This window comes from Anneissia japonica, unplaced genomic scaffold, assembly GCF_011630105.1.
Source record: "Anneissia japonica isolate Jap-2015-1 unplaced genomic scaffold, ASM1163010v1 scaffold142_len1259957_cov175, whole genome shotgun sequence".
Taxonomy (NCBI): domain Eukaryota; kingdom Metazoa; phylum Echinodermata; class Crinoidea; order Comatulida; family Comatulidae; genus Anneissia; species Anneissia japonica.
In genome coordinates, this window is record NW_022684560.1 from 1,162,475 (window position 1) to 1,190,114 (window position 27,640).

Sequence of the window (27,640 nt, forward strand, 5' to 3'; positions counted from 1 at the left end):
TTATTTACTGTATGTATATTTGCCTATACAGCATCACCTTTATTTTATATATATATATATATATATATACTGTATCTTTTGCTGTCGTTTCCCTTTATATATAATCTTGATTCAGAAATAAAAGACTGAATGAATGAACGATTAATTGTCTATTTTGTATGCACACAATTATGTTGTGTGCAGGACTGTAATATTCCATGTTAGATTATTGTTTTGCCAGGACCCATTGATTTCTATAGCAAGAAATTTATTTTTCAAATCTTTTTTTCAAAAGTCATGTTTTGATGTAGAAATTTTTTTTAAATGGACAGAAAGTTATGGTTCTTATTAGGAATTAATATTACTTTATGTAAGAACAGATTAAAAACACACCTTTTCAGCATTGCATTTCAGTCTCTTTCACATCTCCTTTAGATTACATAATTTTATTTTGGAATTTTTTGAAGATAGAAAAGTCAGATGCCAGTATCATTTCTGAGCCTGTAAACTACGCTTGTCAGTGTATTTAAACTACATGAGAAAGGTGCATTGATCGTGGTTCCTTTCCTATATTTTTAATATATCACTCAGTAGTGACCTCAGTATTATGTGCTATATAAATCCCAATACAAACATAAATACATACATATAGTTAGAACTGATAATTACTGTGAAACTTGATTGAATATATTTTGTTTGATTTACAGTTGTTGAGCCGTTGACAATTCTTGGAATGGCGTACCTGTCATACATTATGGCCGAGCTTTTCCACTGGTCTGGCATCATTGGGTTAGTCTGACACCATTTTTATCCATCACTCGCAGTGGCAGTGCTATTGGGGGGTCCAGGGGGAACAGGACCCCATGGGGGAGTCATGGACTCATGGTTGGGGAAGCAGCTAATCATTTTATTGGGGAAACTTCTTTGCAAATGAATTTTACTGAGAATGCCACTTTTGGGCATCTAGAGGAGTCCTTGCACCAATTGATTCCTTGATCACTGGTGGATCCAGAAATTCAAAATAGAGGCCCGGAGGTACTTTCACAGAGGGAGGATCCATACTACCTCAGCCCCACGATGGATGGGGCTTAGGTAAGAAAATTTTTTGCTTATGGCACCTCTAGATTGCCGGAAATTACACTCTCAGACTTAAAATTTAAATATAATATCGCCATATTTTAGAAACCCCGTCAAATCCACCACTGATGATGTTGTTGGCCCACTGAAATTTGGTCAAACCTGTCAATGTTTACTTATAAACAAAAACTGTATAGTACAGTACATCTTTTATAATATGTTTTATGTAATGGTGTATGAAATATAATCAATATTTTGTTTGGTTGCAGCATCATTGGTTGTGGTCTTGTTCAGTGTGAATATGCATTTGGCAACATTTCCAGAAAGTCCAACATTACAGTCAAGTATTTCATAAAGGTTTTGTCGTAAGTAGAAGTTGAATGCGTATTATATATGCAACCCCAACCCTACAGTATGCCAGCAAAGGGGGTTAAAATACTAAAAATGACCAATAAGTTCTCATTGGAATAATAGGAGGAATTTAGTTCTCAATTCCAAAAACCAGCCTTCACCTCTCATATACAACAGGGGAACAGTATATGGGTGAAAAATTGGCCGCTATACTAATAAAATAGAGATTTGAAAATTTAGCAGGAAAATATTAAATCATCTATTCTTTACATTTTTCTCATTGAAAGCTGTACAAGATATTTTAAGAAAATCGTCATATCTAAATTCATGGGATACCAAAGTTGACTACTCTATATTGTAACAGGCTGTATAATTTTGGTAATGATTTAAAATTCAAACATTCACTTTTTGGTGACATTAAATTAATAATCATTGAAAAACAATACTCATGGAGCTACTGGCAGTATTGAATGGCGTGTTGTCACATAATCCTTTCTGATTTCTTCGCAGAATGACAAGCGAGTCAATAATCTTTTTTAGTTTGGGTCAGACTATGTGGGATAATGAGATGGTGTGGAATTCAGGCTTCATCCTCTTAACACTTGTGTTTTGCTTTATATTTAGGTGTTTTAGTAAGTACTGTTGAGACTACCAACTGTAGTGCACATAAGTAATAAAATATAAATTTGTATTGCCTACCCCGACCGACCTAGAATTTTAACTTATTTTTATAATAAGTAATTAATTCATAATAAATTATACTATAAATTAATAATATTAATATAATTTTTTTTTAATTATTGAAAGTTGTCAAACCATGTATTTTAATTACATTGTTTGTGTTTTTAAATACAGGTGTTACACTTCTAACAAACATCTCCAACATGAATCGAATTATAAAAATCAACATGGAAGAACAGTTCATTATGGTATGTACTGTGGTTGCATTTTGATGGTAGAGGTAGATGACTGACCCATAACTTGCAGCGTCATTGTGCTGAATTGCGTATGGGCGTGGTCTGTGACTACCTAGCAGCCGTAAAGAGGCACTTCATGTTAGCTACATGTTCGCATAATTCCACGACAGGGGCTGAAATAAACCATAACATTAGGGTAAACCCCCTACTCTTCCGAAAGATGCAATGGGTTCTTTAAAGTGCACACGAGCTAGATGTATACACTGGACCTCCATTTTAAGTCCTTATCCGAGAAGACTTGGTTTTACCAACCATACCATGGACAAGGAGTGGTTGGAACCAGCGCCGATGTTAAGGCTGTAGCTAGCGGCTCTCCTGCCTCAGCGCTCACCCATTCAATTAATGTATAATATTAGAATGATCTTGCCAAAAAAAGCCATGAGTTTAAACACTATTGAAGGTTGAGAATCGGAATTAATTCACAAAAGACACAATATTTTGGAAAGTGTGTATGAAATTTATACTTAAACCTAGATATGTTGTGAGAGCAGCTTAAATCAGTTGGCCACTGTCTGTGCACTGAACTGTGGAGATTTCTATGTCCCCTGTTCAATTCCCATCACTTCTGTCTTTGTGTGTCGGCTAGATACAGTAGCTGAATTGCAAGTTTCAATAGTCTTTCGGATAAGAGGTTTAAGCCGTTGGTCCTGTGTGCAATATGGCCCATGTGCATGTTAAAGAATGCAGTACACTCTGTGGAAAAGAGGGTTGTCTCCCGGTGTACCGCCCAATTGCCACCAGACAGTTTGCAAAATCTTCAACAAGATGAAGATGGCAACTAACCGGGAGAAGTCGTCATTGAAAAGAAACTGAACAGGGACTCTGTCGCACTTTTTTTGTACTTTTAAGAAATTTGTTGAGTTGATATTACCTAAAAGCGGTGAATGAAAAAAAAATGTACTTTAAAATTAATAAATTAGGCATATATATACGTAACTATCCAACTACATATTCTACATTTATGATGAAATCATAGTGGCGTGTAAATGAAAAAAATCTGAGAGAAAATTTGTATGAAGGCTAATACTGAAAGTCCTGTTGTAATTGAATTGTAATATAAATTTTACTGTAAAGATATAAGTTCATTGCAATTTTAATACAAGTATATTATACCTGCCAACTCTCATGCATAATGTGCGAGTCTCACATATGAGCATCCACATTTTATGTCTCAAGCCAATGTTGTATTATCTTGCGCACCTAAAAATGTTTTAAAAGATGCATAAGCCGATTATACCCTAAAATTCATTTAAAATGATATGAATTCATCATTAAAATGTGAATAAAGGCCATATAAATTTGTTAATGAAGCGTTACCAACCTGACGACTGTAATCAATAGCAGCGTAGCAGTTTGATTACTGCAATAAAAAAAAAAATAACATAAAGCGCGCTCTATTTTGTGATTTTTACATAGGGGGCACTATATAAAAATTAAGTTTTTGTCTTAGGCATCGGATGCCAGCAAAGTTGGTGGGTGTAGTATATATATATTCTTTAGAAATGCAGGATAGTTATGATAGGAAATGTCTAAATGTAGTGTTGTTTTATTGTATCTATTTTAAGGCTTACGGTGGTCTTCGTGGAGCAGTGGCCTATGCTTTGGTAATTCAGCTGCGTACTGGTAATGAAGAACTTGATCGATTATTTATTACTTGTACACTAGCAGTTGTTTTTGCCACTGTATTTATACAAGTAAGTATCAAAAATTATTAATATCTATAAAGTACAAGTATGACAGGGCTGCATTGGATAGAAGTCTTATGAATTTTATAACACGGCTGTATTGCTAACACAATATATCTTTATTTATCAATTTTATGAACCTATAACTATTTCAAGGTAATTGTAGAAATACCAAGTTGGTATTGGGCAAGGAGTAGTTTTACCGCAATTTAAAGTATTTTAGTATGGTAATTTACCTAATGCAGGAAAATACGTATCTGGATTTCTTTTTTGAGGGGCGTGATCCCTCTTGTCCCCTTTCTGGACATCAAATAATAAAATTTTCCTGAGAGAACACTGAAAAATTTTCACTCCAGTCACCTCATTGGGCCCTCACAGTGCCTCATCGGGCCTTCACTAGCCCCTCACCTCCCATGTGAAGACATGGCTATATGCCTGCCCTTATATAATATATAATCATTTTGACATATATTATATGTCAAAATGATTATAAAAACACATAATTAATCGTGTATTAATTGTTTCTTAGTGTTGTGTTACAGTGCAGAGTATGTTCAACCAACCTTTTCTATTAAATTTTGTATTTACAGGGCTTAACAATCAAGCCGTTTGTGAACTTCTTCCGAATTCGTAAGCAGGAAACACAGAAGCCAACGATGTGCGATGAGGTTAATCGCAGGGTAAAAAATATTTTCAATTTTGATAATATCTAACATATAATATTAAAAAAAAGATGAACCATCAATTAAATGAGCCAAAATGAAATGAGAAAGAAGGCAGTGCAATAAATTGAATGTTGAGCAAGAATAAAATGAATTACTTTTGTAGTTTTCTTTTTATTTTATTTTTTATTGTTATTGTTTTGTCATTGTTATTATTATTATTATTGTTTTAATTTTATTGTTCTTTTTTTCAATTATTGTGAAGATGAAGATGACAGATCAACATTGAAGCCTTATTTTTCATCGAAGATGTGAGAAAATTAATGTATAAATATTTTTTTTGTATTTTGTATAGGTAATTGATTTCATGATGGCAGGTATTGAAGAAGTTACTGGTCAAAAGGGTGGTAATTATTTAAGGGTAAGTTAATTGTTTACACTTCAAGATGGTTTGGTGGTTAAGACACCTGACTTTCAATGCCAAAGTCTTAGGTTCTAATCCTAAATGAGATTTTATTTTCTTAAGAATAAAACACAGCCCTGCTATTAAGCCTCTTGAAAGTTCTAATTAAACAAAAATATTGAAAATATGATTAACTAATGTAGCACCTAGTTTATCATGGATTTAATGTAGATGTATAAATAGTATTGAGCTTAAGAATTTTGAGGTCGTCATGACTCAAATGCTAAAATTTATAATGACTAATCTGTATTTATGATACCTATTCACTGCCGTATCTCTCCAGTAGCGAGTTAATAATAATACAAATTATAAATATGATAACAATAATGATAAATAAATAAATGAAATTTACCTTTCTAAGATAGTTTTGCATTCTATTTATATTGTAATATACTATTTGAAATTAAATAAGTAATAATACTTTCAATACTGTATATAAAACAAATTTATTTCACCTTTAATCACCAACTTCTATGGACAGGAGTATCTGTATCTAATCCAGTATTTATAAATGCACAGGTAAAATTGGAATATTATGATGAAAAATATCTGAAGAGATGGCTTCAAAGAAATCCTGAAACAAGGGAAGCTCATATGATGGCGCTGTTTGAAGAAATAGCTCTAAAGTAAGTATAATCGCTATTACGTCATCTTTGTCTCCTCTTATTTGTAAGCATTTTTCTTGGGCCCTATTATTTCACCAAACCCATTTTTTTGAACCACCCCCCCTCCCCCCGCCCCAATAAGCGAAACCACTCCCTCTAAACGAATGATGAAGAAATTATAAATTTATATACTACAATGATTTCTCAGCCACAAGGGGCTGACCACAACATGAGAGCTCCTTTTAATTGCAAGAGGATTATGCACCCCATGCATCTCTGACTTCCATTGGAAACTCCTCAGGAAACTCTCCAGGAAACTCTCCAGGAAACTACCCCTCAAAGATTCCTAGTTATGGGCCTGAATTGTTGTCATGTTTGTTATTATTACTGCTATACTGCTATTGCTATTAGTTATTGTTGTTTGCAAGGCGTATCATAAATTAAAAAAATAATTATACTTTTGGTAGACCATTTGTAAGCGTATGTTTTTTGAGAAAAAAACCACTGGTTGGTTATCTCAATATTAAGTGGAGATTGCTGTGACCCTCATCAAGAGAAAGATCACTTTTGTTAGCCTGAAATATAATAGAGAATGTTGATTCTTGGCGATTCATTGTTTATGTAAAAACAAAGATGATTATTTTATTATATGTTATTGTTATTGCTATTACTATTGTTATTTATTATTTAATTATTTTGTTACATTTTAGGGACCACAGAGAGCATATTTACGACATTGCTAAAGCTCCACTGGAAATAGAAGGGGCATGCCTTATAAAAAGAGTTTGTACATTGGAACGAGCAATATCAGTTGATTGTGGAGAACTTGGTAATTATAATATTATTCATTATGTCAAGTGAGAATCCTCAATGGCCACACATGCAATTAGGGTAGAGGCCTAAAAAGGATAAAGCTCTCCAACCAGTTAACAAATGCATATAAATAGCAGATGCGGATTTTCCGTAGTGTTAGAAACTTTCGGAAAGCGCCACCAGCGTCTAGAAACAGTATAGTAGGAACACTGTTGGTGCAATGAAGTTTTATGGAATGCCATTGGTGCCAAAATAAATTATTTTTCACTGATTAAGACAAAGTCTATTTCGTGAATACTTACCTGGATAAACCGACTAATTGCCATTGTTCCCAAAATGGAACACCCCTTCAAAAAAAATAGAACAGTCCGACCCAGGGTGCCAAGTGCGAACAGTCACCTTAACAGAGGTCCTCATTGTCTATTCGACGGTGTTCGCTTAAGGAGCTCCCCTTTGTAATAAAGGATTACCTACGTTTAGCCATGTGCTCTATGATCAAGATTGTGTTTAATTTCTTGGAAGATGTTTCTTGGATATACATTTATTTCTTGGATTTTATTTAAGTTTTTTCGACATCCTTTGTTTTAGCTTTTGATTTAGTAGTCTGTTAGCATCGCTATGTTTGTGCGCAAATCTCTGTGCTAGGCATGTGGAGGGCCCAAACTGAGTGTTTAGCTCAATAAACACTCGGAGTGCCCTTTGTGTCATACGTGTAGCAAGGCGGAACCTTGCAAGATTTGCATGTCCAGTCTAATATGGGGCCAATGAGGTCTCATATTTCTTATGTTAATATGTGGGGGCCATCTATTAATAATACGATTAATAATGTTATTCTTGTTTGGTCATCTAATAATATTACGATTAATAATGTGATTCTTGTTTCAGAACTGGAACCAAAACGATATGAGGCTTATCGGCCAATCAAAGGAAATTTCTCAACAGATGATCTTCGCAAACTTTGGAGGAACAATCCATCAATATCGGTAAGCATATCATTTGCTGTTCAGTCCATGAATTAGTAACAACAATTACCTAGGTAGACAAACTAAAAATGAACTGACCTTCGTGGGGTCAGGTTCTTTAGCGTATTACCCTAGCTGTGAGTTAATAACAAAGATTACCTATGATAGTAATTGTTATTGTCGTGATTGAATAGACAATAACTGGATTTGCGTCAGGAGAAACATGTATAGGTGTGATTTTTGCCCTACCTGACGTGAAATGTACTGAATTTTTTTTTTTCTATTTTAAATTGTAATTGAATTGTGTTTCTTAACCTTTTATATGTAATTGTATATTGAATTTCTTACCTTTTATTGCAGTGTATAAATGAAGAATTTCTGATGTATTTATTTTAAATATATTAGACCAATAAAGATAAAGAATACTCAATACGTTTGAAAGCAATTGCGAAAAAAAATCGCAAGTTGTTCTCGGGTAGGACTCCACGATCTCCAGATCACTAGCCTTGCATCATACCTCTAGACCACTAAGCTTGCGCCTGATGGCCAAGGTTGAATTCGAGTCCAAGTAAGCAGAGGGTACTGCAGTGTTGATAGTAAATCACACCTATAAAAGATTAACTATGTCTACATATCCACCTTACTTGAAGGTCTTGGGTTTGAATCCTGGTTGACGAAACTTTTTGTACACTTGCAGGTTCCTCTTAACTTTCAGTATATATATGTTATATGTATATATTCTCTTGTTTGTATTCTTACAACCTTACAGCTATTTAGCCAATGTAAATTATTATTATTATTATTATTATTATTATTATTATTATTATTATTATTATCATTATTCTCCTGAAGAAATGTTGAGACATTCTCAACATGAGACATTCTAAAAAAAAACAACAGTTCTTTTCGGAACTTTCTATGCGATGTACTGCAAACATTAAATATCAGTACATCATTGATTTACATAAAATTATTTTTTTCAGATGCACTTACCTTATGACAAGAATTTAACACAAGATGACGACCAGGACTTAGCAGTACAACTAAGACAAAGGAAGAATCTCTACATGGAGGTCAAAAAACGACATTCCTCCATGAGTCGCCAATCAGCAATTGACGAAGTTCCTGATGAGGAAGAAGATGAAGGGGGAATTGTTATGAAATTTGAGCCCACTATAAAAGAGGAGTCTGAGGTTGATGGTCCTAGTGAAACAATGGCACTCATGATGCCAACTGATGATTCTCTAGGCCAATCAGAAGGCCCTGATGTCTTTGAATCTAAGATATAGCTACTGTAAACAGTGGCGTATCTAGGAGTCTTGTAAGTGGGGGGGGGCAGGTAATTGATGGGGGACGTAAAGATGAAGCGAGGGGAGCTCGATGATTAGATGAGCTGGGCGATAGCTTGCAAAAATAAGGTATTTTTTAACTATTTAAGCACAACTTTTTTGTTTAAAACATTTTCAATGAGAGAGTGGGGAGTATTTTTTTGGAAAAGGGTAGTGCAACCCCCCCCCCCACGTGTAACTCTAGGTATGCATCTAACGCAAATTATCAATTAAGCACTGCAATCCTACTGCGTACTTAAAGGCTTCATTTTGGCTTTTGTGTGAAATTGGTGCTTGTTCAAGAGGTGGTACTTATGTAAGATTATTAGCATTTATCAGTGAAAGTTTGTTGGTATATTTGAGGGAGGCGCTGATTTGACCAATTACAGTACAGGCGGGCAAAGTGAGGCATTGAGCCACATTCTGCTCTACAGAAACACATACTTAATTTTAGTTAACTATTATTTAAACTGGTTGACTCATTCAGCAAAATGAATACAGTTAAACTTGCCTAAGTCGACTGTGCCTAAGTCGAATAATTTTTAAGTCGGACTATTATTTAAACTGGTTGACTCATTCAGCAAAATGAATACTGTTAAACTTGCCTAAGTCGACTGTGCCTAAGTCGAATAATTTTTAAGTCGGACTATTATTTAAACTGGTTGACTCATTCAGCAAAATGAATACAGTTAAACTTGCCTAAGTCGACTGTGCCTAAGTCGAATAATTTTTAAGTCGGACTATTATTTAAACTGGTTGACTCATTCAGCAAAATGAATACAGTTAAACTTGCCTAAGTCGACTGTGCCTAAGTCGAATAATTTTTAAGTCGGACTATTATTTAAACTGGTTGACTCATTCAGCAAAATGAATACAGTTAAACTTGCCTAAGTCGACTGTGCCTAAGTCGAATAATTTTTAAGTCGGACTATTATTTAAACTGGTTGACTCATTCAGCAAAATGAATACAGTTAAACTTGCCTAAGTCGACTGTGCCTAAGTCGAATAATTTTTAAGTCGGACTATTATTTAAACTGGTTGACTCATTCAGCAAAATGAATACAGTTAAACTTGCCTAAGTCGACTGTGCCTAAGTCGAATAATTTTTAAGTCGGACTATTATTTAAACTGGTTGACTCATTCAGCAAAATGAATACAGTTAAACTTGCCTAAGTCGACTCTGCCTAAGTCGAATAATTTTTAAGTTGATCTTATTTTACATGCCAAATTGTTTTCCATTAATTAACAATGTCAAAGTCGAATTTTGTTCAACTGTAGTTCAACTGTAGTGCGATTCAGTGGGTTCCAGTATGTCTATTTAATAAGTATATATTATTTATATTAATATATTTAGAGTGTAAAACTCTGAATTAGTGCTTTCCAGGAGCCCTCAATGCAATAAATGTTAAAAAAGCTATTTAAAATTAATACAGTCAAGATACAACAATTTAAGCACTTGCTATACTGTATTATACATTACATATACATATTCAACAAACAGTCCAGTACATAAAAAACAAATTATATTATTTATATTTTACTAACATTAATAAAATTAATAATTATAAGGGCAAGTTGAAGGTTATTTCTAAGTTGGATCTGTACTGGTTTAAAATTGACAAAGGGTAGATATCATTCCTGATGATGACATAATTAATGTCGAAATATTGAATCCCGACACGATGGCGTGCATTTCGATACTTGGAGTATGTATTATACTATCTTATTTGGGTAGATATACCGTGGTCAAATTTTAGTGTTGTTCATAGTTGGATTAAAAGTTTTATAATTGTAAAGGATGATAAATGCAAATTATAATTACAGTATTAAAGAGGCCTTTAATAGCAAAATGTACTGTATAACATGATTATTGATAATGCTATTATTACTACTATAATTGTTGATATTGTTTTTGAGATTTGTAGCATATACCTGAAAGCATATTATAATTATTATTGTGAGCTCGCATTGCAAATCTTTCAAGACTTCTCATTATTGTTATTGAATACAGTATTATGAAATTACCTTCACTGGTATTGTTTTGGAGTTACTGTACTGTGTTTTATTTTATTTAAAACTGATTACCGGATCCTCTGTTATTGTTATTATTTTCTATTTATTCCTTTCTATTATATGTATCATCTTTTAGCAGCAAGGTGTTTTAATAATAGTAATAATAATTATAATCCGAATATTGTTACAGTATTATTTATGCATTTACAGGGGTAGGAACAGTTCATTGTGTTCATAAAATTATAGTGTATCTTTTTTTAAATTAATGAAGTGTGTAAAATCTATGTACTTCACTAATTCTTCTATATTTTTTATACTAGATTCTGCAATTGCAATTTTAATATAATTTTTGGTATGCTTTTTATATTTTTGTTTTCCAGATGCCTTAGTACACTGTATTTGGCATGTTCTTGGCCTTCTTGCTACGTAGTATAGTTTCAAAATAACTAAAAATACAAAAGGGAAAAATATTATTTCAGGGGGATCCAGAGGCAGATTTAAGGAGCCCAACTAACCTGCTGTCCCCGACCCCTAATATTAAAAAAAATTGAAATATAAAAAAGAAAATGATTGTACATTCAAATTTAAATCTGCGAGTGCATTTAAGTGTTATAGCCATAAAATCAACCATGATGGGGCTAAGGTGGTCTGTTTGTAAAATTTTACTCCCTGGGTTGCCCTCAATTCCTGGATCTGTGTCCTACAGTAACACAGATCAATTTCATTGTAGGAGGGAAAATTATATTCTAAGCATACCCTCCTCGTGAAATTTTACTTCAGTGACTTTTCCCACCTTTAATCATCTACTTTAATATGCCTCAAATCCATTTCTTCACTTTCAGCATTTACTTCACCGCACTTTATTATTCCCTGGAGCATCATCAACATGTATTTTAATGCATCTCCTTTACAGCCATGTCTTCACATTTATTAGCATTATATCCTGAAGTATTAACACTCTGTATTTTACTGCATCAACTTACTTCAAGTAGTTACCTCAAGAATAAGACATGAGCTTTATCAGAGTTATGGTAGATAGTTTGGTATTTATTGTTTTTATTATTATTATAAAGAAGTATTAACACCTTGTAGAAATCATGCTTTAATTTCCTATCTTGAACAATTTATAAGATGTATAAATAAGCTGCAATGATTTGTAAATTTTGGATTTGTATGATAAATATTTGTAGTCAAGAGATTATATCAACTTTTTATATATTAATATTTTAATGATGAGTACATTACAGTAATATAGTAGGCCTACTATGTAAATTTTGCACGGTTTATTACAGTAAATACTAACAGAATGCAAAGCGTGGAGATCTAAAGGTGGAAACAGGGGTAAGGGGCATAAACAGGGGTAGGGGCATGTTTTTATTATGAAAAGCCATTCTGAAATGATGCCCTGTCCTCCTTTGCACCTCAATCTGTTCCTGTATGTAGCTTTTTTATATGTTGGGTTTCAACTTTATACAGCTATATCACAAAGTGAAGCAAACTAAATAAATAAATATTTTCAAAAAGTGATATCAGTGTTTTTATTTTATTAAATTGTAATGTAACATTCTTAAGGGTACTAAAATTGACAAAGTTTTGGGTAAAAACACAAGTACAGTTTTCTGTTTGGAATTATCTAGCAGTGGTAAAGCAACTGATCATAGATATTATCAGTTTTTGTACATCACACATGATTCATAGGAAAAATTTAGCATACATCTGCTAAATCTGTCCATGTGAATGCCTGACTGAAAAAAGTAGCACACGTGTAATATCCATGCAAGAAAAACAGACATCAAAGAGGCATGTAAAACTCTTAAGAAGTTTAGCGTGAACACAAGACTCGGGTTACCTTTTACTGTGGTGTCGCACACTGATGCACCAACTTTTACGTGTTGCTCACTCATGTGAAGACGATGGTAACTTGGTAGGGATTTACTGACAAGCCCCATGCAAAGGCTTTTTTGCACTAGGCGAATTCATTTGCATGAATCAAAATTGTCGGTTCGCTTCCTGAGCTCTAATTGGTTGCGCAAACAGTAGAAACAGTTCAAATCCTGAAGAGAAAAACTCCGATAGAAATGTGAATTCCTATGGACCAGCGCTTTTTATTCGCCGAGTGGAAAGCTGCCTTAACATTTTATCCTGTTTGAAGCAGGGGCAGATAGACCATTGCTATACTGCCATCTAACCAGTTAGCCGAACTAACGACGAATATTCTGCATGCTTCTCAGCATCTGTAAAAATAGGTCTACGTTTGCGTTAATTTCGATACATTTGCGTGCGTCGAGCACGCATGACGTCGCCCCCCCAATCTTACATTACCGGGGAGTTCATGCTTGCGTTTCAACACTCAAAGCGGTCTTAGGGAAGACTGTTTTATAGCAATGGTCTTAGAGCAATGACTTTAGCGAGACCATCTAAGTGATAAAGCCGGCTTTATTCGAGGAGTTAAAACTACCAGTTAAGACCATTTTACAGCAATCCACCTCAGGTGTTAGCTGGTTAACCCCTGGCTAAAAAGATAGAAATTTTAAAAGATAGTCAGCACTGAGTTGAGATTGCAATTTCAGCTACAAACTAGATAGGATTTTTATTTCAATAGGCTTATCCCTAAAACAATAAGTAATTGAGGGAGAACCTGGGTAGTTAAATATTTTCAATGACATCGAGGTAGATTACACTATAACAGCCACAGTCTGGGAGATACTATTTCACTAATTTTCAACTCAATCTTGCAGTGATGTTAAATCAAGTGGTTCCACAATGATGTCCGTTACATTTATCTCTGCTGAGGTTTTAATGTTTTGTTGGCAAATGTTTCCAGTTAGCGTTAGAATGTCATTGCTGTCAATCACTCAACAAGCAGTCAGTGACTCATCAAATATTCAATCACTTGTCAAGATGTCAATCAACCATCAACATGTTATATATCATGATTTGTTGCCTGTATCTAGGTATTCCTTGGCTTCATTTATTTTTGCTGCTATATATGGTGAACCACCTGAAAATTAATGTATATGTCTACATGAAAAAACATGAGTATCAATAATTATTAAGTCATATCATTGGTTTTGCCAAACAAACCTTATTAACAATGTAACTATTATTATTCAGTATTGGTAGTAAAGTGTACCATAGTCAAATGAATGATACCAGGAACGTTGGCAGAGGGGACGAATGAAGCAACGGTTGGCATGATTGGTTGGTACTGTGGTGGACATAATTGGTTGGTACTGTAATTTGAAGCTGATAGAAGAATTTGCTCTGGACACAGTAGTTTGAACGGGCTTCTGTTTTGATGCCAAAGGCAGAAAAAATGTTTAAAATTAAGCCTTGAGGCATTATAGTAAATAAAAAAAAGAATGGACCTTTCCCGAGTATCAAACTTACTATCTGACCAATCATAACAGAGCCAGGAATATGCATGTGTCTCACAAATGTATTATTCCACAAACGCATGTTTTTGCATGTTTTTAAATTTTTTTTTTTTGTGGGACCTTGAGAAACAATACCCAAGGGACAGGGCTTAGTTGAAGGTCCATTGCTGACAATTGACCATGATTTCAAAATGTCACTGTGCTTGACCAACACAACTTTATTTGGTCTACTTGTTTTAGTACTACAGTATTAGTTTGCAAAAATTAGCCAGTAAATTTGAAAATTTAGCAGAACAAGTACATTGCTGCTTACCTCTATCAGGATGATTTAACACCATAATCCGACGATGGGCATCTCTTACTTTTGATTTAGTTGCTGAGGGACTGTGAATAATACAAAAATATTCAATGATACATAATTATCATTAATAGTAATGTAATAGTTAATGTTATTAAATGGGTTTGAAAAGAGCATAAGTAGGCAGGGTCAGCCAGAACCCCTTCCTCTCTGGCCCTGGAAAGAAGATTAGCCTAGAAAATTGTTTCCCAGTGTTTTACAGAGCAATTGCTACACCACACTTACTGAATTTCAAAGTCTAGTTCCTTATAGATACAGTACTTGCTTTGTACAGTATAAAAAATACAAAAAAAAAGACCCTTACCTTACACCCAATATTAAACTTGCTTCTCGTTTTGTCATCTTTGGCTCAAAACCACCTTTATAATAATTGGAAAAACTCTGCCAAGAGAAAAATAAAACATAATTAAATATGGAATTTCAACAGATTGTAATGTGGATGTTTGTCCTCAGGAAGAACAGTCATTTACTAGTCTGACAAAACTTTTACAGATAGAATATTCAAAATACAATAAAAAATGATGAGATTCTTTGGAAATAGCTACTCCAAGATGTTTATTTTCATTTCAAGATGTTAATGAATTACTCTTACTGGCTTAGGTATCTTGCTGGCATTGGATGCAACTATCTTGCCTGTCTGCAGTGCTACACGACCTAAAAGAAAAAATTAATTAATAATCCATTAAAAATTTAGTACATTAATAAATTTACACAATGGAATATAATTCTGATTTTGTTCACTTTTACAAGTTGTATCTAGAAAAAAAAAATAGTATATGAAATGGCATAAAATGACAGTAACTACAACAGGGGTACTCAATTGGCGGCCGCGAGCCACCTCCTTTCTGCGAGAACAAGCTGAAAATAATATTTTCCGTTAAGCCTGGGTCTAGATTTCTCGCCTTAACAATTTTGCATTCTGTTTTGTCAACTAGGACTATATATTGCCCTCAGCAACGAAAGAAAAGAAATGACAAGCCAAACAGATAACAAAATTTAAGCAATGAAATAGTTGAACAGATAAGAAATATAAACTAAATTAAAATGGAAAAGAAATGGAATGAGGAGGTAAGAGAGAGAGAGATAAAAACTTGGTTGATAAAAAAATTGCTTGAAATTTTAATAATTAAACAATCATAAAAAAAAGGTAAAAAAAAACCCCCATAAAATTAACCTGTTTTTTAACCTATATTTTAATAAATTTCTGATTGTTGATTTGATTGCACAAACATTTTTGATATTTTTTATCTTTTCATTCTGATTTTTGTATAGCGGTTTCTAGCATTCTGCGCTATATAAAAATAAATTTATTATTATTATTACCAGCATAGGCAGCAGCAGCTATCCCAAGCCCAGCAAGGATTAACGTTGATGACTGAAAGAAAAAAAAATATTGTGATCTGAATGAAAGACTTAGGACAGTTTGCCTGGCAGTTCTGAGAACTGGTGTTGAGAGAATTTGACGTTGGAATTCCAAACGACAAGATAATTTGAGCTCAACACATCAGGAGTGCTACTACTACTAGGGGGCCTAGGACCAGCTTTAGGTTATAATACTCTAAGCCTAGGCCAGCCTCCTCTCCAAAGATTGGCAACCCTCTACCTAGGTTAGCCCTAGCAAGGCCTAGGCCCTAGGCCCTACTCTCTAACTACAGTACCTAGGCCTAGCTAAGCTAGGCTTAAGGCATGTGTTAATTAAGGCATGTGTTAATTTTAAGGCCATATTATGGCCTTAAAATTAATAACAACTTCAATTAATAATAAGTTACCATTTATAGGCTTAACCACATTCACTTTGGTTAAAATTGATCAGCATTTAGTTACAGTAGTAATTCACTCTTAACCATTAAAATCTTGCATCACTTTTTGTGGTACGAGGATGTACTGAGCACGTGCACGCCCTCAATGTTATTTAGTTTTTGTTTTGATTTGGTTTTTCTTGACACACGTGATAATAACTAAATAACTGATAAACTAGGCTTGGGCCGCCCAAGTATGCGCACTCTGATTTCATTTAGTCTAGAGCTGCATTGCACATACTACAGCTAGCTGCAGTACGGGAAAGACTATTGGTAATTAATGATGACTTTCTTTAGGACTAACCTACTTAGGCCCCGGGACGTAGGAAGCAGCCTGCCGTGGTAGCCGGAGAGTATCCACACATACACACGCACACACTGCTTGCTCGGTCTTTTTCATGGCTGTGTGTATACCCGGCTGTTAGGATAATTGGCAAATTGGGTATGGAACGCCCGTAGAGCACAATATGTATGTAGTGTACTATTTGACAGCTAATAATCACACAACAGATAATTTGTAGCACCTCCCCTGTATAATTACATTAAATAATGTTGAACCAACTTTGGGAATTGGTCATAATATTTGGTCAGGTTGCTTACTGAATGATCTTAAGAGAATGCATCAGCAAAAACTGGCAGGCACTAATACCCTATTCAGATAAGACTTACCACCGGTTGGGATGTAATTGGTGGTAAACAATTGTGGCAACGACAAGCCAAACCAGTCACTGGTCGCAAAAATCGATTGTTAATTATTATAAAAGTTTATGATTTCAGGCATTTGTCAGGCAAAGATTATCACCAAATCGCAAAAAATTGTTGTTTTAACATTAAAAATTGGGAAAATAACAGCATAGCATGATGTCTAGTTATATAAATGTTAGTTTAGTGCAATAAAATAGATTTTAAAAATTTTGGCATTTCAGCATGTTTTGGCCATTATCTCTGAACATGATTTGCGACGAGTGACTGGTTTGGCTTGTCTTTGCCACAATTGTAATCCAAATTGTTTGCAACCATTAGCAAAACTTCGACAGCATTCAGACACCTTTTCACTTTGATACTTTACATCACTAGCAACGATATAGGTCGTCCTGTTTGTTTGACCTCAGCCAATCAGTGCCTGTGGAATCCATTGCAATCAGATTCCGTGGTAATCAGGAGTAATAAAGATTGTAGCGCCCAATCGCAACGGGTAACAATTGCGAAATCGATTACTTATCGACTACTATTGGTGAGCTTTGACAATTTTACTTTGCGATTGGGTGTCGCAATTGCTACAACCGATCGCAATGCGAAGCTAGTCTGAATGGGGTATAACTGTAATTTGATTATTTTGTTGTAGAATTCTAATGCATAGGCCACAGGCAATTCCTTGGCTTGCTTACCAAGCTTCACGATGTTACACAACTTCATCACCATGCTACTGTGTGAAGCAATCAGTGAGGGTGAGATTTGCTCCAAGTCCGACCGGCATGATGCACTTGGGTGGCTTACGTACTGCCCTCTATAATTATATCTATGCAAAATCTTTTGGTGGAAAATTTATTTTGCGCATAGAGGACACAGATCAAGTAAGTTGGCGTCTGTTGCATTTATTATGATAAACATTAATTGTATATTATTACTTTTTACTGTACATCAATTAATATTTTCCTTTATTGTGATTTATAGAATATTTTTTGTAGTATTTAATGTATGTATTGAAATGTAAATTTCTTTTCTAGTACATTGAGTTATGCATACAAAAGCAATTATATTCATATAAGTAAGACTACCCCAGCTAGCAGTATTACAATTATAAGAATGTTATAATAATGTTACAGTTTGGTATATTAAAAGCTTTATTTCGTAGAACCATAAGTATGTACTTATAACTTTTCACAACGCCATAACATTTGAATGTTCCCACAACTTGGTGTAAACATTATTTCGTGACACAACAAACCACAACGTTAGCGAATGTTATAAGAAAAATTTGTGTTTGCTGGGACTTCATTAAATTTCTATTATATGTACAATTATTTTTGTGGTTTTTATGATTTTCAGGGCAGACTTGTTGAAGGTGCTGTTGACAATATTGAGCAAACTATAACATGGGCAGGAATGCCTCCAGATGAAGGTAAATGTAAAGTGGCGTGTTCAAGATTTTTATAAGGGCAAGCTGAAGTATTTCCTGTACGACATCCACTAAACTTTACACAGAGCATAACATTGGCTTTGACTACACTATTTTTGGTTGTGAACGGCTAAATTTTATTTATTAAACTTAGCCATTTATACTAAAAATTTTTTGCCATTGAGTGTATTGTATAATTGGCTTTGATGAACAAATTTATAGTACAATTTTAAATACTTAAATTTCAGGACCATCTGTTGGAGGCTCATATGGACCTTATGTACAGGTAATATTATTTTATCCATTTCAAAAGGAAATAACAGTACATGTGTTTATTCAATTAATGCATCACCTCATTGTATATAAAATTATTCACTCTAGGAAGTGAACGATTTGAGGGTGAAGATTTTTTTCCGATTTTGAACAAAAAATTAAACATAAATTCTAACAACTTTTGTTTTAATTTGCTAAGCTGCAAGACAAACGTAGTGGAGTGTTTTGGAAGTGATTTTAAAAATGTAAAATGTGAATTTATAAGCTCCAAAATGGTATTTATATACAAAGATTGATTTATCCAAAAGATGTGCAATATACAAAAATCCTACTGTTAACAGTATATGTTATAAGTATATAGTACAAAGATATAAACAAATTTTTGAGGGCAAAGTAGACCACAAATATACTTGCACGTCTTCAGATGGTCATGTTATAAATTTATTTCATGTTTTTTAGTTGTGAAGACTTCATATCATATCTTTAATGAAAAATTATTTATGTTTTCAGTCAAAAAGACTTCATATCTATAATGAGAATATCAACATTCTTTTGCAGGTAAGTTTTAATACAGGTTTTCTGTGGTCTTTAGCAGCTTTGGTTCTAATTAGAATAATAAAGATAAAAGACATTTGTTAATTTTAGACCACAGAAAAGTGGTCTTTAAGTGGAGGTGCTCTTTAATTGGAAGGGTCTTTAATTAGAGGGAGACCTGTATTTGTTGTAAAGCGTCAATAAATGCATACCTTTAAATTTTATTTTCTGATTTTCTGTAAATAGTTTATTACAAAGACCATGAATACATGATGATAGAAAGGCCCAAGTAGTTGCCATTTGTTATAAAGTTTTGATTATGCATCCACTTTTGAATTTTATTTTCTTTAATAGCTTATAATAAAGACTAATACATGATGTTTTATAAGGTTGAGTTTTCAATTTTAACTTTGGCTAAAAATAGCAACCTTACAACAACCTCATAACACATAAAAGCGCTAGGGCAATTAATATGCATAGAAAACGAAATAAATAAAGCAAAATTTTACAAATGATTCATATTCCAAAATATTGAGGTTAACCAGAGATGTTTAAATTTATTAGAATGGAACAGCTTACAGATGCTTCTGTTCACCTCAACGACTGAATCTTTTAAGAAAAGAGGCTTTGAGACACAGACAGGTGCCTCGGTATGATAACCGGTGCAGATCACTTTCTGAAGACCAGGTGCAACGGAAAATGAATGCTGGTGAGATGTATGTTGTCAGATTCAAGGTAAGGCTTTTGTAAAGTATATAAATAGTATCAATTTGAACCTGATAATTGTGGACTTGGGAATGCTATCAAGGAGTGCAGAATTGCAAGAGGTCCGAATGTTGAGGATTCCTTGAAACGGAATCCTATCTCTAGAAGTACTACCACGTACTAGAGGGTGCCTTCAAAAGAACGTAGAAGACGTTTGTAACAAACACATGCTGCTTCAATAGAACGAATGTTCATGCTTCGCACTCTGTTCAAATTGTAATAGGGTGCCCCCTATCTTGTAGTAATACTTTGTTTTTCGTTTCATTGCTTGCATGAAATATCAAGACAGTCAGACCTCTTGCTATTCTACTGTATACTCTTTGGTGCTATAAGCAAAATGACGAAAAGCGATAGAGGTGAAAGTAGATTATCATGACCACATTTCTTGTCTCTGGGCAAACTTTATAGGCTTTTGTCCTTTCATTAACATTGAAAAGGTCATCTGATATTCAGGAACTTCTTAAATATTAATTTGTATAATGTGATACTTTACAAACTAAATCCCATGACACAGTATAAAGGAGTGGAAATATTTTTTTTGGCCACAAGGAAAAAATGCTGATGTCAACTGGATTTGAACCCATGACACTGGATATGGAAAACAAGCACCTTAAACCAGAAAGTACTGTACGCATTTGTACTGGCTTATGCATATTGTTTGGAAAGTTTGCAAACATTTGATTTGTACAAAATTATAATTTCATAAATTTGGCATTTCAGATAAATTGTGTGATTTTAATTTTTAGTTGAATGAAGAAGTTGAGTATTTTGAGGACCTTGTTTATGGACGAACAAAACATGAAACTCACACCATAGAAGGAGACCCAGTAAGTTTTTGAATAGTTTCATTAAAGTTAATTAAAAAGTTGGACCACCGATGGTCAATCCCACAACCCCCACACCATGGAAGGCAATCAACTAATGGATCTTGGAAATGATTTAATTGATTCACGGAAGAAGGTGGTTGATCACATTTGGTAAACTCCAAAATTGCACTTTATTAATGGAAGGCCTAATAAACAGAGCGCAATCTAAAGCATTTAGGATGTTTAAATAAAAGATTTTTTAGATACTAGCATTATTTTTGGGTTCTATTCAGGTGTTGCTAAAGTCAGACAAGTTTCCCACCTATCATTTTGCGAATGTTGTAGACGATCATTTGATGAACATCACACACGTACTACGTGGTATGGTAAGTTTATGCAGTTTCTCTGTATATACAGTACATAACTATTTGAATTCATGCCTCTTGGATTGGAAATCAAGCATCTTAAACCCAGTATCATGTCAAGAAGTATTGTCAGTGGTGAGGAGTGCTATTGGCGGATGATCTGAAAGTCTGGGGAAAGGCTAGTTGGAGAATGAGTGATATATGGCAATTTTTAACTACTTCAGCGTAAACGTTTTGCGCAGAAAATTGTGCCTAAACCTCTCAAATTAAAACGTCCATTATTATTAACAATATTACAGCATGGAGGAAAAACTAATTCCTCCATGATTACAGTATAACATCGTCAACCAATTTTTAATTTCTAGGAATGGTTGACATCGACTTCAAAGCATCTCCTTATTTATAAAGCCTTTGAGTGGACGCCACCAACCTTTGCACACCTGCCACTTCTCATGAACAAGTGAGTCACACTGCATTGTACAGCAAGTACCATGATAATGCTCATTTTTTAACATTTTATTACATATTTCCACTTTTATTGAAAAAAGTTAATCCTTAAAACTAAACTCGTAGGCAATAAGATATTCACGGCCACCTAATTTTTTCTTATCTTCTCTAAAGCTGGGCACATGCACTGCTTCAGTCCACCGTCAGCGGACAAATTTGTCTTTGTATCGTTGTCTGCTGATGTTGATGGCAGATTGTCATTGAAATCTTGTCTTGTGATGCGTCATCACTTTGCGGTGTTTATAGAATCTGTGAAATATGCCTGGAAATAAAGTGTGCCTGGCTTTATTACATGGCTTGACTGACGGAATGCTAGGATATTACTGTATTCATGATTCTACAATTAATGTCATAACTACCTATTTTATCCCATAAAGAACTGTTCAATTTTACAATAATGTTAATAACTTCACTCATTGATGTTTAAATATTTTTGTTTTCATGTTACAGAGATGGAAGTAAGTTGTCAAAAAGGCAAGGAGATATATTTGTAGAGAAATTTAAAGTAAGCCAGTCTTGTGTATAGTATACCTGTATTCATACATTTTATCTGTACAACCAATCCATATACAATGCCTACATTTTTATGGACTTCCCAAAAGTACTGTCAGAAATACCACCTTATATCTACCAAGTTCCGCACATGAAATTTTAATTGCACAACCTATACATTCTTGAAATTATAATATACACCCCATCAGTTGGTAAAATACAATACATTATTTAAATACTTATGTGTAGACTTCACTAGAAGAAGTCTACCGCTGATTGTGCAAAACATCAAACAACATTTTTTAACTTATGGCACCACTACCCTATTTAGCCTACAAGCAACCTTTCATTTCTATGTATGCCTAGTGTTATACCTGCATTTTAATTCAGTGTCAACAATAATAATCTCCATTAATTGCATGGACTATAACTATACTAATAGCTTGGTGTTGACAGGTTAAAGTGCATACTTGATGGAATTCATGTTTTTATCTGGTAGGATTCAGGATTTTTACCAGAGGCACTGTTAAACTTTATAACCTCTTGTGGGTCTGGTTATCAAGATAACAAAAGCATTAAAGATCTGAACGAACTCATTAAACAGGTAGGAATACTTTTAGCAACATCTTTGTTTACTTTATAAAAAAAACTATAAGTGTTTAACATTCTGTATAAAAGAGTTACATGTCTTTTAAAACTATTTTATGGAATTATTTATTCAATATGGTGTAAAATTGCAAGTAGCACAGGAAAATAGCTAACAGCTAATATAGAAAAAAATATAAGTGTTTAACATTCTGTATTGAAGAGTTACATGTCTTTTAAACATATTTTAAGGAATTATTTATTCAATATGGTGCAAAATTGCAAGTAGCACAGGACAATAGCTAATAGCTAATATTCACAAAATTTAAATACATATATTTTGTTTTTTAATATGCCTAAATCATTACATCATTTAAAATCAATCAACAACTGTGTGAAAGTCTTTAAAAAGGACTACTAGTCTTATTTTTTTAAACAATTTTTATTGATAATGATGATATCAGTTACAACTCAATTGTGTAGTTTCAGCTTTATTTTCCACTCTATTTAATTTCATTTTAGTTTTCATCGATATTTTTTTTTCAAACAGTTTTCTATAGACAAAGTCACCACTCATTCTGCAACACTTGATATGGAGCAACTTTTGAGAATCAATCGAGGTCACATATGTCAAAAGTTGATAGATGATAAAGAGCAACACAATTTGATTAAAGAATTGAAAGCTGTCATTCATAAAAAATTGGGGAATAGGTATGATGCATTCAATAGTAAGAATTTGCCTTCATAAAAATTCTTCTGGGTGTTATTGTCACAGAGGGGTCTACACTAGGGTGGGATATATGAGATGTGCCTAGACCAGGTGGAGCCAAACCAGGTGGGACGAGTATTAAAAATTTGAATACTCGTCCCACCAATTTAATTGGCTCAACCATGATAGTTTGGAAGTGAGCATGAACCCCTATTGGGAAATTTGGAAGCCTCGTCAGAGATCTTGGACCCTTGTCATGTGTGTGGATTGTAAAATTGGGCAGGAAATAAACCCAGTAACCTATTCCAAACATGGCAGGCACTGACATATCTTCTCTTTTTTTAGAATATCAACCAGCCAAGTTCTCAACCTTAATGAAGATTATTTACTGAAAGTGCTACAATTCCGCAAGGTAATAAATAACAAAGCGATAATGGTTATACTCTGATATATGTGGGATGGGTGAATATTGCCATCAAACCCTTAGTTGTTAATATATTGAAATACTGTATATTATAATAAATGTGATTTATTCAAGAACAATTAAAACATATTTTTCAAAAAAGAGGAGATTCAAAATGTACTGAACATGTGATTTATGTAGCGTTAAACACTGTCTTGTAATTCTTCATGAGGCTATTTTGCATCAAAATGGTATTCTACAATTAAATATTGATAGTTTTTGGTCTCTCCGAACATTACTATACCAGACCATATGTCATACTTGCCATTTTTATCAATACAAAAACAATTGTCATATTACACTATGCTAAAAACGACAGCAATGAAAACTGTCATAAATGACAACTACAAGGATGCCATAACATACAATAACATAGACTGCCATACAAAAAAAGAGGGGATTCAAAATGTACTGAACATGATTGATTTATGTAGCATTACACACTGTCTTGTAATTCTTCATGAGGCTATTTTACATCAAAATGGCATTCTACAATTAAATATAGATACTTTTTGGTCTCTCTGAACATTACCATACCATATGTCATAATTGCCATTTTTATCAATACAAAAACAATTGTCATATTACACCATGCTATAAAAATTTTATAAAAGATGACCACAAAAACTGCAGTAGATGATTACCAAGTGACATGGACCATCAAAAAAACCATCACAGTGATTGTTGAGGAAGACAACCACTAGGACTGCCATGAAAGACAACACTAAAGTCTGCCATAAAAAATAACTACAATGACTGCTATAAAAAACAACAATGAAAACTTTCATAAATGTCAATCACAAGAACTGTCATACAAGACAACCACAAGTACTGCCATCAAAGACAGCCTCAAGGACTGCCATACAAGACAACTAAAGGGACTGCCATAAAAGACATCCACAAGGACTGCCATACAAAACAACCACAAGGACTTCCATAACAGACAACCACAAGGACTGCCATAAAAGACAACCACAAGAACTGCCATACAAGACAGCCTCATGGACTGCCAAAAAAGAGAAACACAAGGACTGCTATAAAGGACAACAACTAAGACTGCGAAGAAAGACAACAACCTTACCTTGCATATCTGCCTCGCGTCATGTTGCCACATAAGGCCTCCACAAAATGCCTTCATCTATCCCTGTCTGCTGCTGCCCTTGCTGTTCCCCATGATGTCCATCCCACCTTGGTTCTCTCCTTTTCTACCATCTGTGTCTGTGTCTTTTTAGGTCTTCCCCATTTCCTTCTTCCTTTGGGTATCCATTTCAATGCAACATTGCAGTCTTTCTCTTGATCTTGTCTCAACATATGCCCTAAACATTTCCATCTCTTATTTTTGATCTCTTTGTTTATTTGTTTTGTATTTGTTCTTTTCATCACTTCTTCATTTTTCACTCTTTTTTGCCATTTGATGAAAAAGACAACAAGGGCTGTTATAAAAGACAACTAACAGCATTGCCATAAATGGCAATCACACTGAATGCCATATATATAGATAACCACAGGACTGCAATAAATGACAACCATGAGGACTATCTAGGAAGACAATCACCAAGGTTGCCATAAATGTCATCCACAAGGACTGACTGAAAATCTGTCACAAGGACTGCCATTAAAAGAATACAGTATATAAGAAAGCATACTGTGCATTCATAATGGTTGTCATATATGACCAACTAATCACAAGTGATACTTTGATGTTTTGCAGGATCACATTAGCAAGCTTGAGGATTTAGTGGCAGATGAGTACATGTGGATTCAACCAAACTTGTCACTACACCATTTTACTAATGTTTCACGGGAAGCTGGTAAGATTCATTATAGTATTGTGTACTAAAGGTATCAGAATACTGACTGTGACAGCTTAGATTTTCTTGTTTTGGGATTTAAGTCAAATTTCCAACACTAGATGTGTGCTTTATTGTGTTCTCCTGTGACTTATTTATTGTCCTTGTGCCAAACTGACGTATCATCATGTGTTCATATTAATGTCTCCACATGTCCGAAACTGATGTTCTTTTATCCACATGTAAATTCTTATGTGCTTGTGTCAACGTATGATTATTTATTTTGCTAGCTGTGTTCACAATTTTGTACTTTGTACTTTGTACTCATTTACAGAGAAAATTATTAGCATGGTGGAAGCAGATTTTCAGTGCTGTGATAAAGAACTTTTTCGAGAAGATGAGTTAGCAAAGAGGTTAAAATCAATTTCACAACGAATTGCCAACTTGAAACCTGGAGAGTTCTGGAAAACATTGCGGTTTGCATTGAGTGGAATTACGGTATGTAACAATTATGTACATATGCATTAGAAAAATCACAAAGAAACAAGGTAGATAATGCAATGAATACATATACTGTAATTGAAATCCAACAGAACAGGAATCTCACCAAGCATACTAAATCAACTTCCATCGATCTCAAGCGGAGACCTTTCACATACACCTTTCACATACACAGCTAATATAAACAATATATAGGAAAGGCTTTGTTAGGGTTCTTATTACTGTATGTTATGTGAGCAGACCCTTAGATTAGATACAAACCAGCTTATCCTCATTTCTTTTATATAATTGTTTTAATTGTAATTTGTCCAAATTTATAAGCAAGTGAAACGAAAGCTACAATTCTTCACTTCTGTTAATAATGCCATTTTTCAACTAATTTCAATTGATCTTCTTTTTAAGGATGGTCCAAGTCTTAAGGAGATGTTTACAATACTTGGCAAAGAGGAAAGTTTACGAAGGCTACAAGCTGCTGCAGCTTTGTTTAAAGACAGTTAATGCATGTGCCTGCTGCAATCCACACCCTGAGTAATGTCTAATGATACGTTTACAGTATAACATTGAGGAGTGAAGCTGTACTATGAAATCTGCTTCTCCAGCCTCTTAAGCAGTAGTGCTGAGAGGGTGGTGCAGAAAGTGGCTCCTAGGGGATTGGGCCACTATGGTGAAAAATATAGACAAATCTAATTATTGTATAGATAAATATGTGATGACAAAATTTCATCTATTAGACTATAATCATTTAAGTTTAGTCATCTAAAGGTCTACAGCTTGTATAAGAGCACTTGCCAATAGAAAATACCACCCTGTTAAATATTATATGTTTAAATAGATGTTTGTTTCAATTGTAAATATTGCACTTAATATTGAATAAACAATAATGTTGAAACTTGAATGGTTTTCCTGCTTATGTTTGATATCAAGAAAACTTATGCATTCGCATTACTGTATAACATAAGAATGTTTTTTTATTTAAGGTAATTCTCCAAGATATTGACACAAAACGACAGCGTAAACGTATGCAAGTTTGCTTGCTTGCGGGACAAGCTCATGCTTCTGGCTATGCGTTCTTATATTATTAATAATAATAATAGTTGGCCTTCAACAATTGATTTACAGTGCATTTTTTCCATTTTAGCCAATTTTTTTGCCTACCACGGTAGTGCGATGCCAGCGTTACAGCTAGGCCAATGTGATCCCTGAAAGGGGTCTAATCATGCAAAAAACCTCTGTGCTTGGTGATTGATTTTTTTTAGTTTGATATTGTGACAGTGTGAATTAC

The 27,640-nt window shown here is 34.0% G+C and overlaps 3 protein-coding genes across 5 annotated transcripts in view; 2 read left to right on the forward strand and 1 right to left on the reverse strand.

Moving 5' to 3' along the window:
* The window catches only part of LOC117106917 (Na(+)/H(+) exchanger beta-like), a 35,538-nt gene extending 25,364 nt beyond the window's left edge, over positions 1–10,174 (forward strand). For all 3 annotated transcript variants that reach the window (XM_033248449.1, XM_033248456.1, XM_033248444.1), the window contains 11 exons: positions 687–768; positions 1,326–1,421; positions 1,918–2,039; positions 2,263–2,336; positions 3,950–4,078; positions 4,660–4,749; positions 5,087–5,152; positions 5,714–5,820; positions 6,510–6,628; positions 7,498–7,595; positions 8,558–10,174. In XM_033248449.1, the coding sequence (XP_033104340.1) occupies positions 687–768; positions 1,326–1,421; positions 1,918–2,039; positions 2,263–2,336; positions 3,950–4,078; positions 4,660–4,749; positions 5,087–5,152; positions 5,714–5,820; positions 6,510–6,628; positions 7,498–7,595; positions 8,558–8,863 (1,289 nt within the window). In that variant the 3' untranslated portion in view covers positions 8,864–10,174. The remainder of the gene's footprint in view (positions 1–686; positions 769–1,325; positions 1,422–1,917; positions 2,040–2,262; positions 2,337–3,949; positions 4,079–4,659; positions 4,750–5,086; positions 5,153–5,713; positions 5,821–6,509; positions 6,629–7,497; positions 7,596–8,557) is intronic.
* A 2,254-nt stretch (positions 10,175–12,428) lies between these two features.
* LOC117106952 (dnaJ homolog subfamily C member 15-like) lies at positions 12,429–16,557 on the reverse strand. The gene is made up of 6 exons (XM_033248474.1): positions 16,420–16,557; positions 15,974–16,025; positions 15,243–15,304; positions 14,955–15,031; positions 14,606–14,676; positions 12,429–13,916 (listed from the first exon to the last, which is right to left on the reverse strand). The coding sequence occupies exons 1-6, from the start codon at positions 16,420–16,422 to the stop codon at positions 13,846–13,848; spliced, it is 336 nt and encodes a 111-aa protein (XP_033104365.1). The 5' UTR covers positions 16,423–16,557; the 3' UTR covers positions 12,429–13,845.
* An 11-nt stretch (positions 16,558–16,568) lies between these two features.
* Positions 16,569–27,255, forward strand: LOC117106942 (probable glutamate--tRNA ligase, mitochondrial). Its single transcript, XM_033248465.1, has 16 exons — positions 16,569–16,722; positions 17,795–18,023; positions 18,499–18,571; positions 18,817–18,854; positions 19,352–19,399; positions 19,940–20,110; positions 20,887–20,967; positions 21,240–21,332; positions 21,677–21,771; positions 22,269–22,323; positions 22,810–22,914; positions 23,446–23,606; positions 23,950–24,016; positions 25,779–25,878; positions 26,192–26,355; positions 26,761–27,255. Exons 2-16 carry the CDS (start codon positions 17,802–17,804, stop codon positions 26,854–26,856), a joined length of 1,569 nt encoding a protein of 522 aa, XP_033104356.1. The 5' UTR covers positions 16,569–16,722; positions 17,795–17,801; the 3' UTR covers positions 26,857–27,255.
* Positions 27,256–27,640: the final 385 nt, after the last annotated feature.

Excerpts from the sequence above, each read along its gene's own strand:
- LOC117106952 (XM_033248474.1), bottom strand. Across the intron at positions 15,305-15,973 it reads AGCTGCTGCTGCCTATGCTG|GTCGTGTAGCACTGCAGACA; the intron begins GTAATAATAATA and ends TTTTTCTTTTAG. Across the intron at positions 15,032-15,242 it reads CCAGCAAGATACCTAAGCCA|AGTTTTTCCAATTATTATAA; the intron begins GTAAGAGTAATT and ends TTCTCTTGGCAG.
- LOC117106942 (XM_033248465.1), top strand. The coding sequence starts at position 17,802 with ATGCATAGGCCACAGGCAATTCCTTGGCTTGCTTACCAAGCTTCACGA. Across the intron at positions 18,572-18,816 it reads AGGAATGCCTCCAGATGAAG|GACCATCTGTTGGAGGCTCA; the intron begins GTAAATGTAAAG and ends CTTAAATTTCAG. Across the intron at positions 26,356-26,760 it reads TTGCATTGAGTGGAATTACG|GATGGTCCAAGTCTTAAGGA; the intron begins GTATGTAACAAT and ends CTTCTTTTTAAG.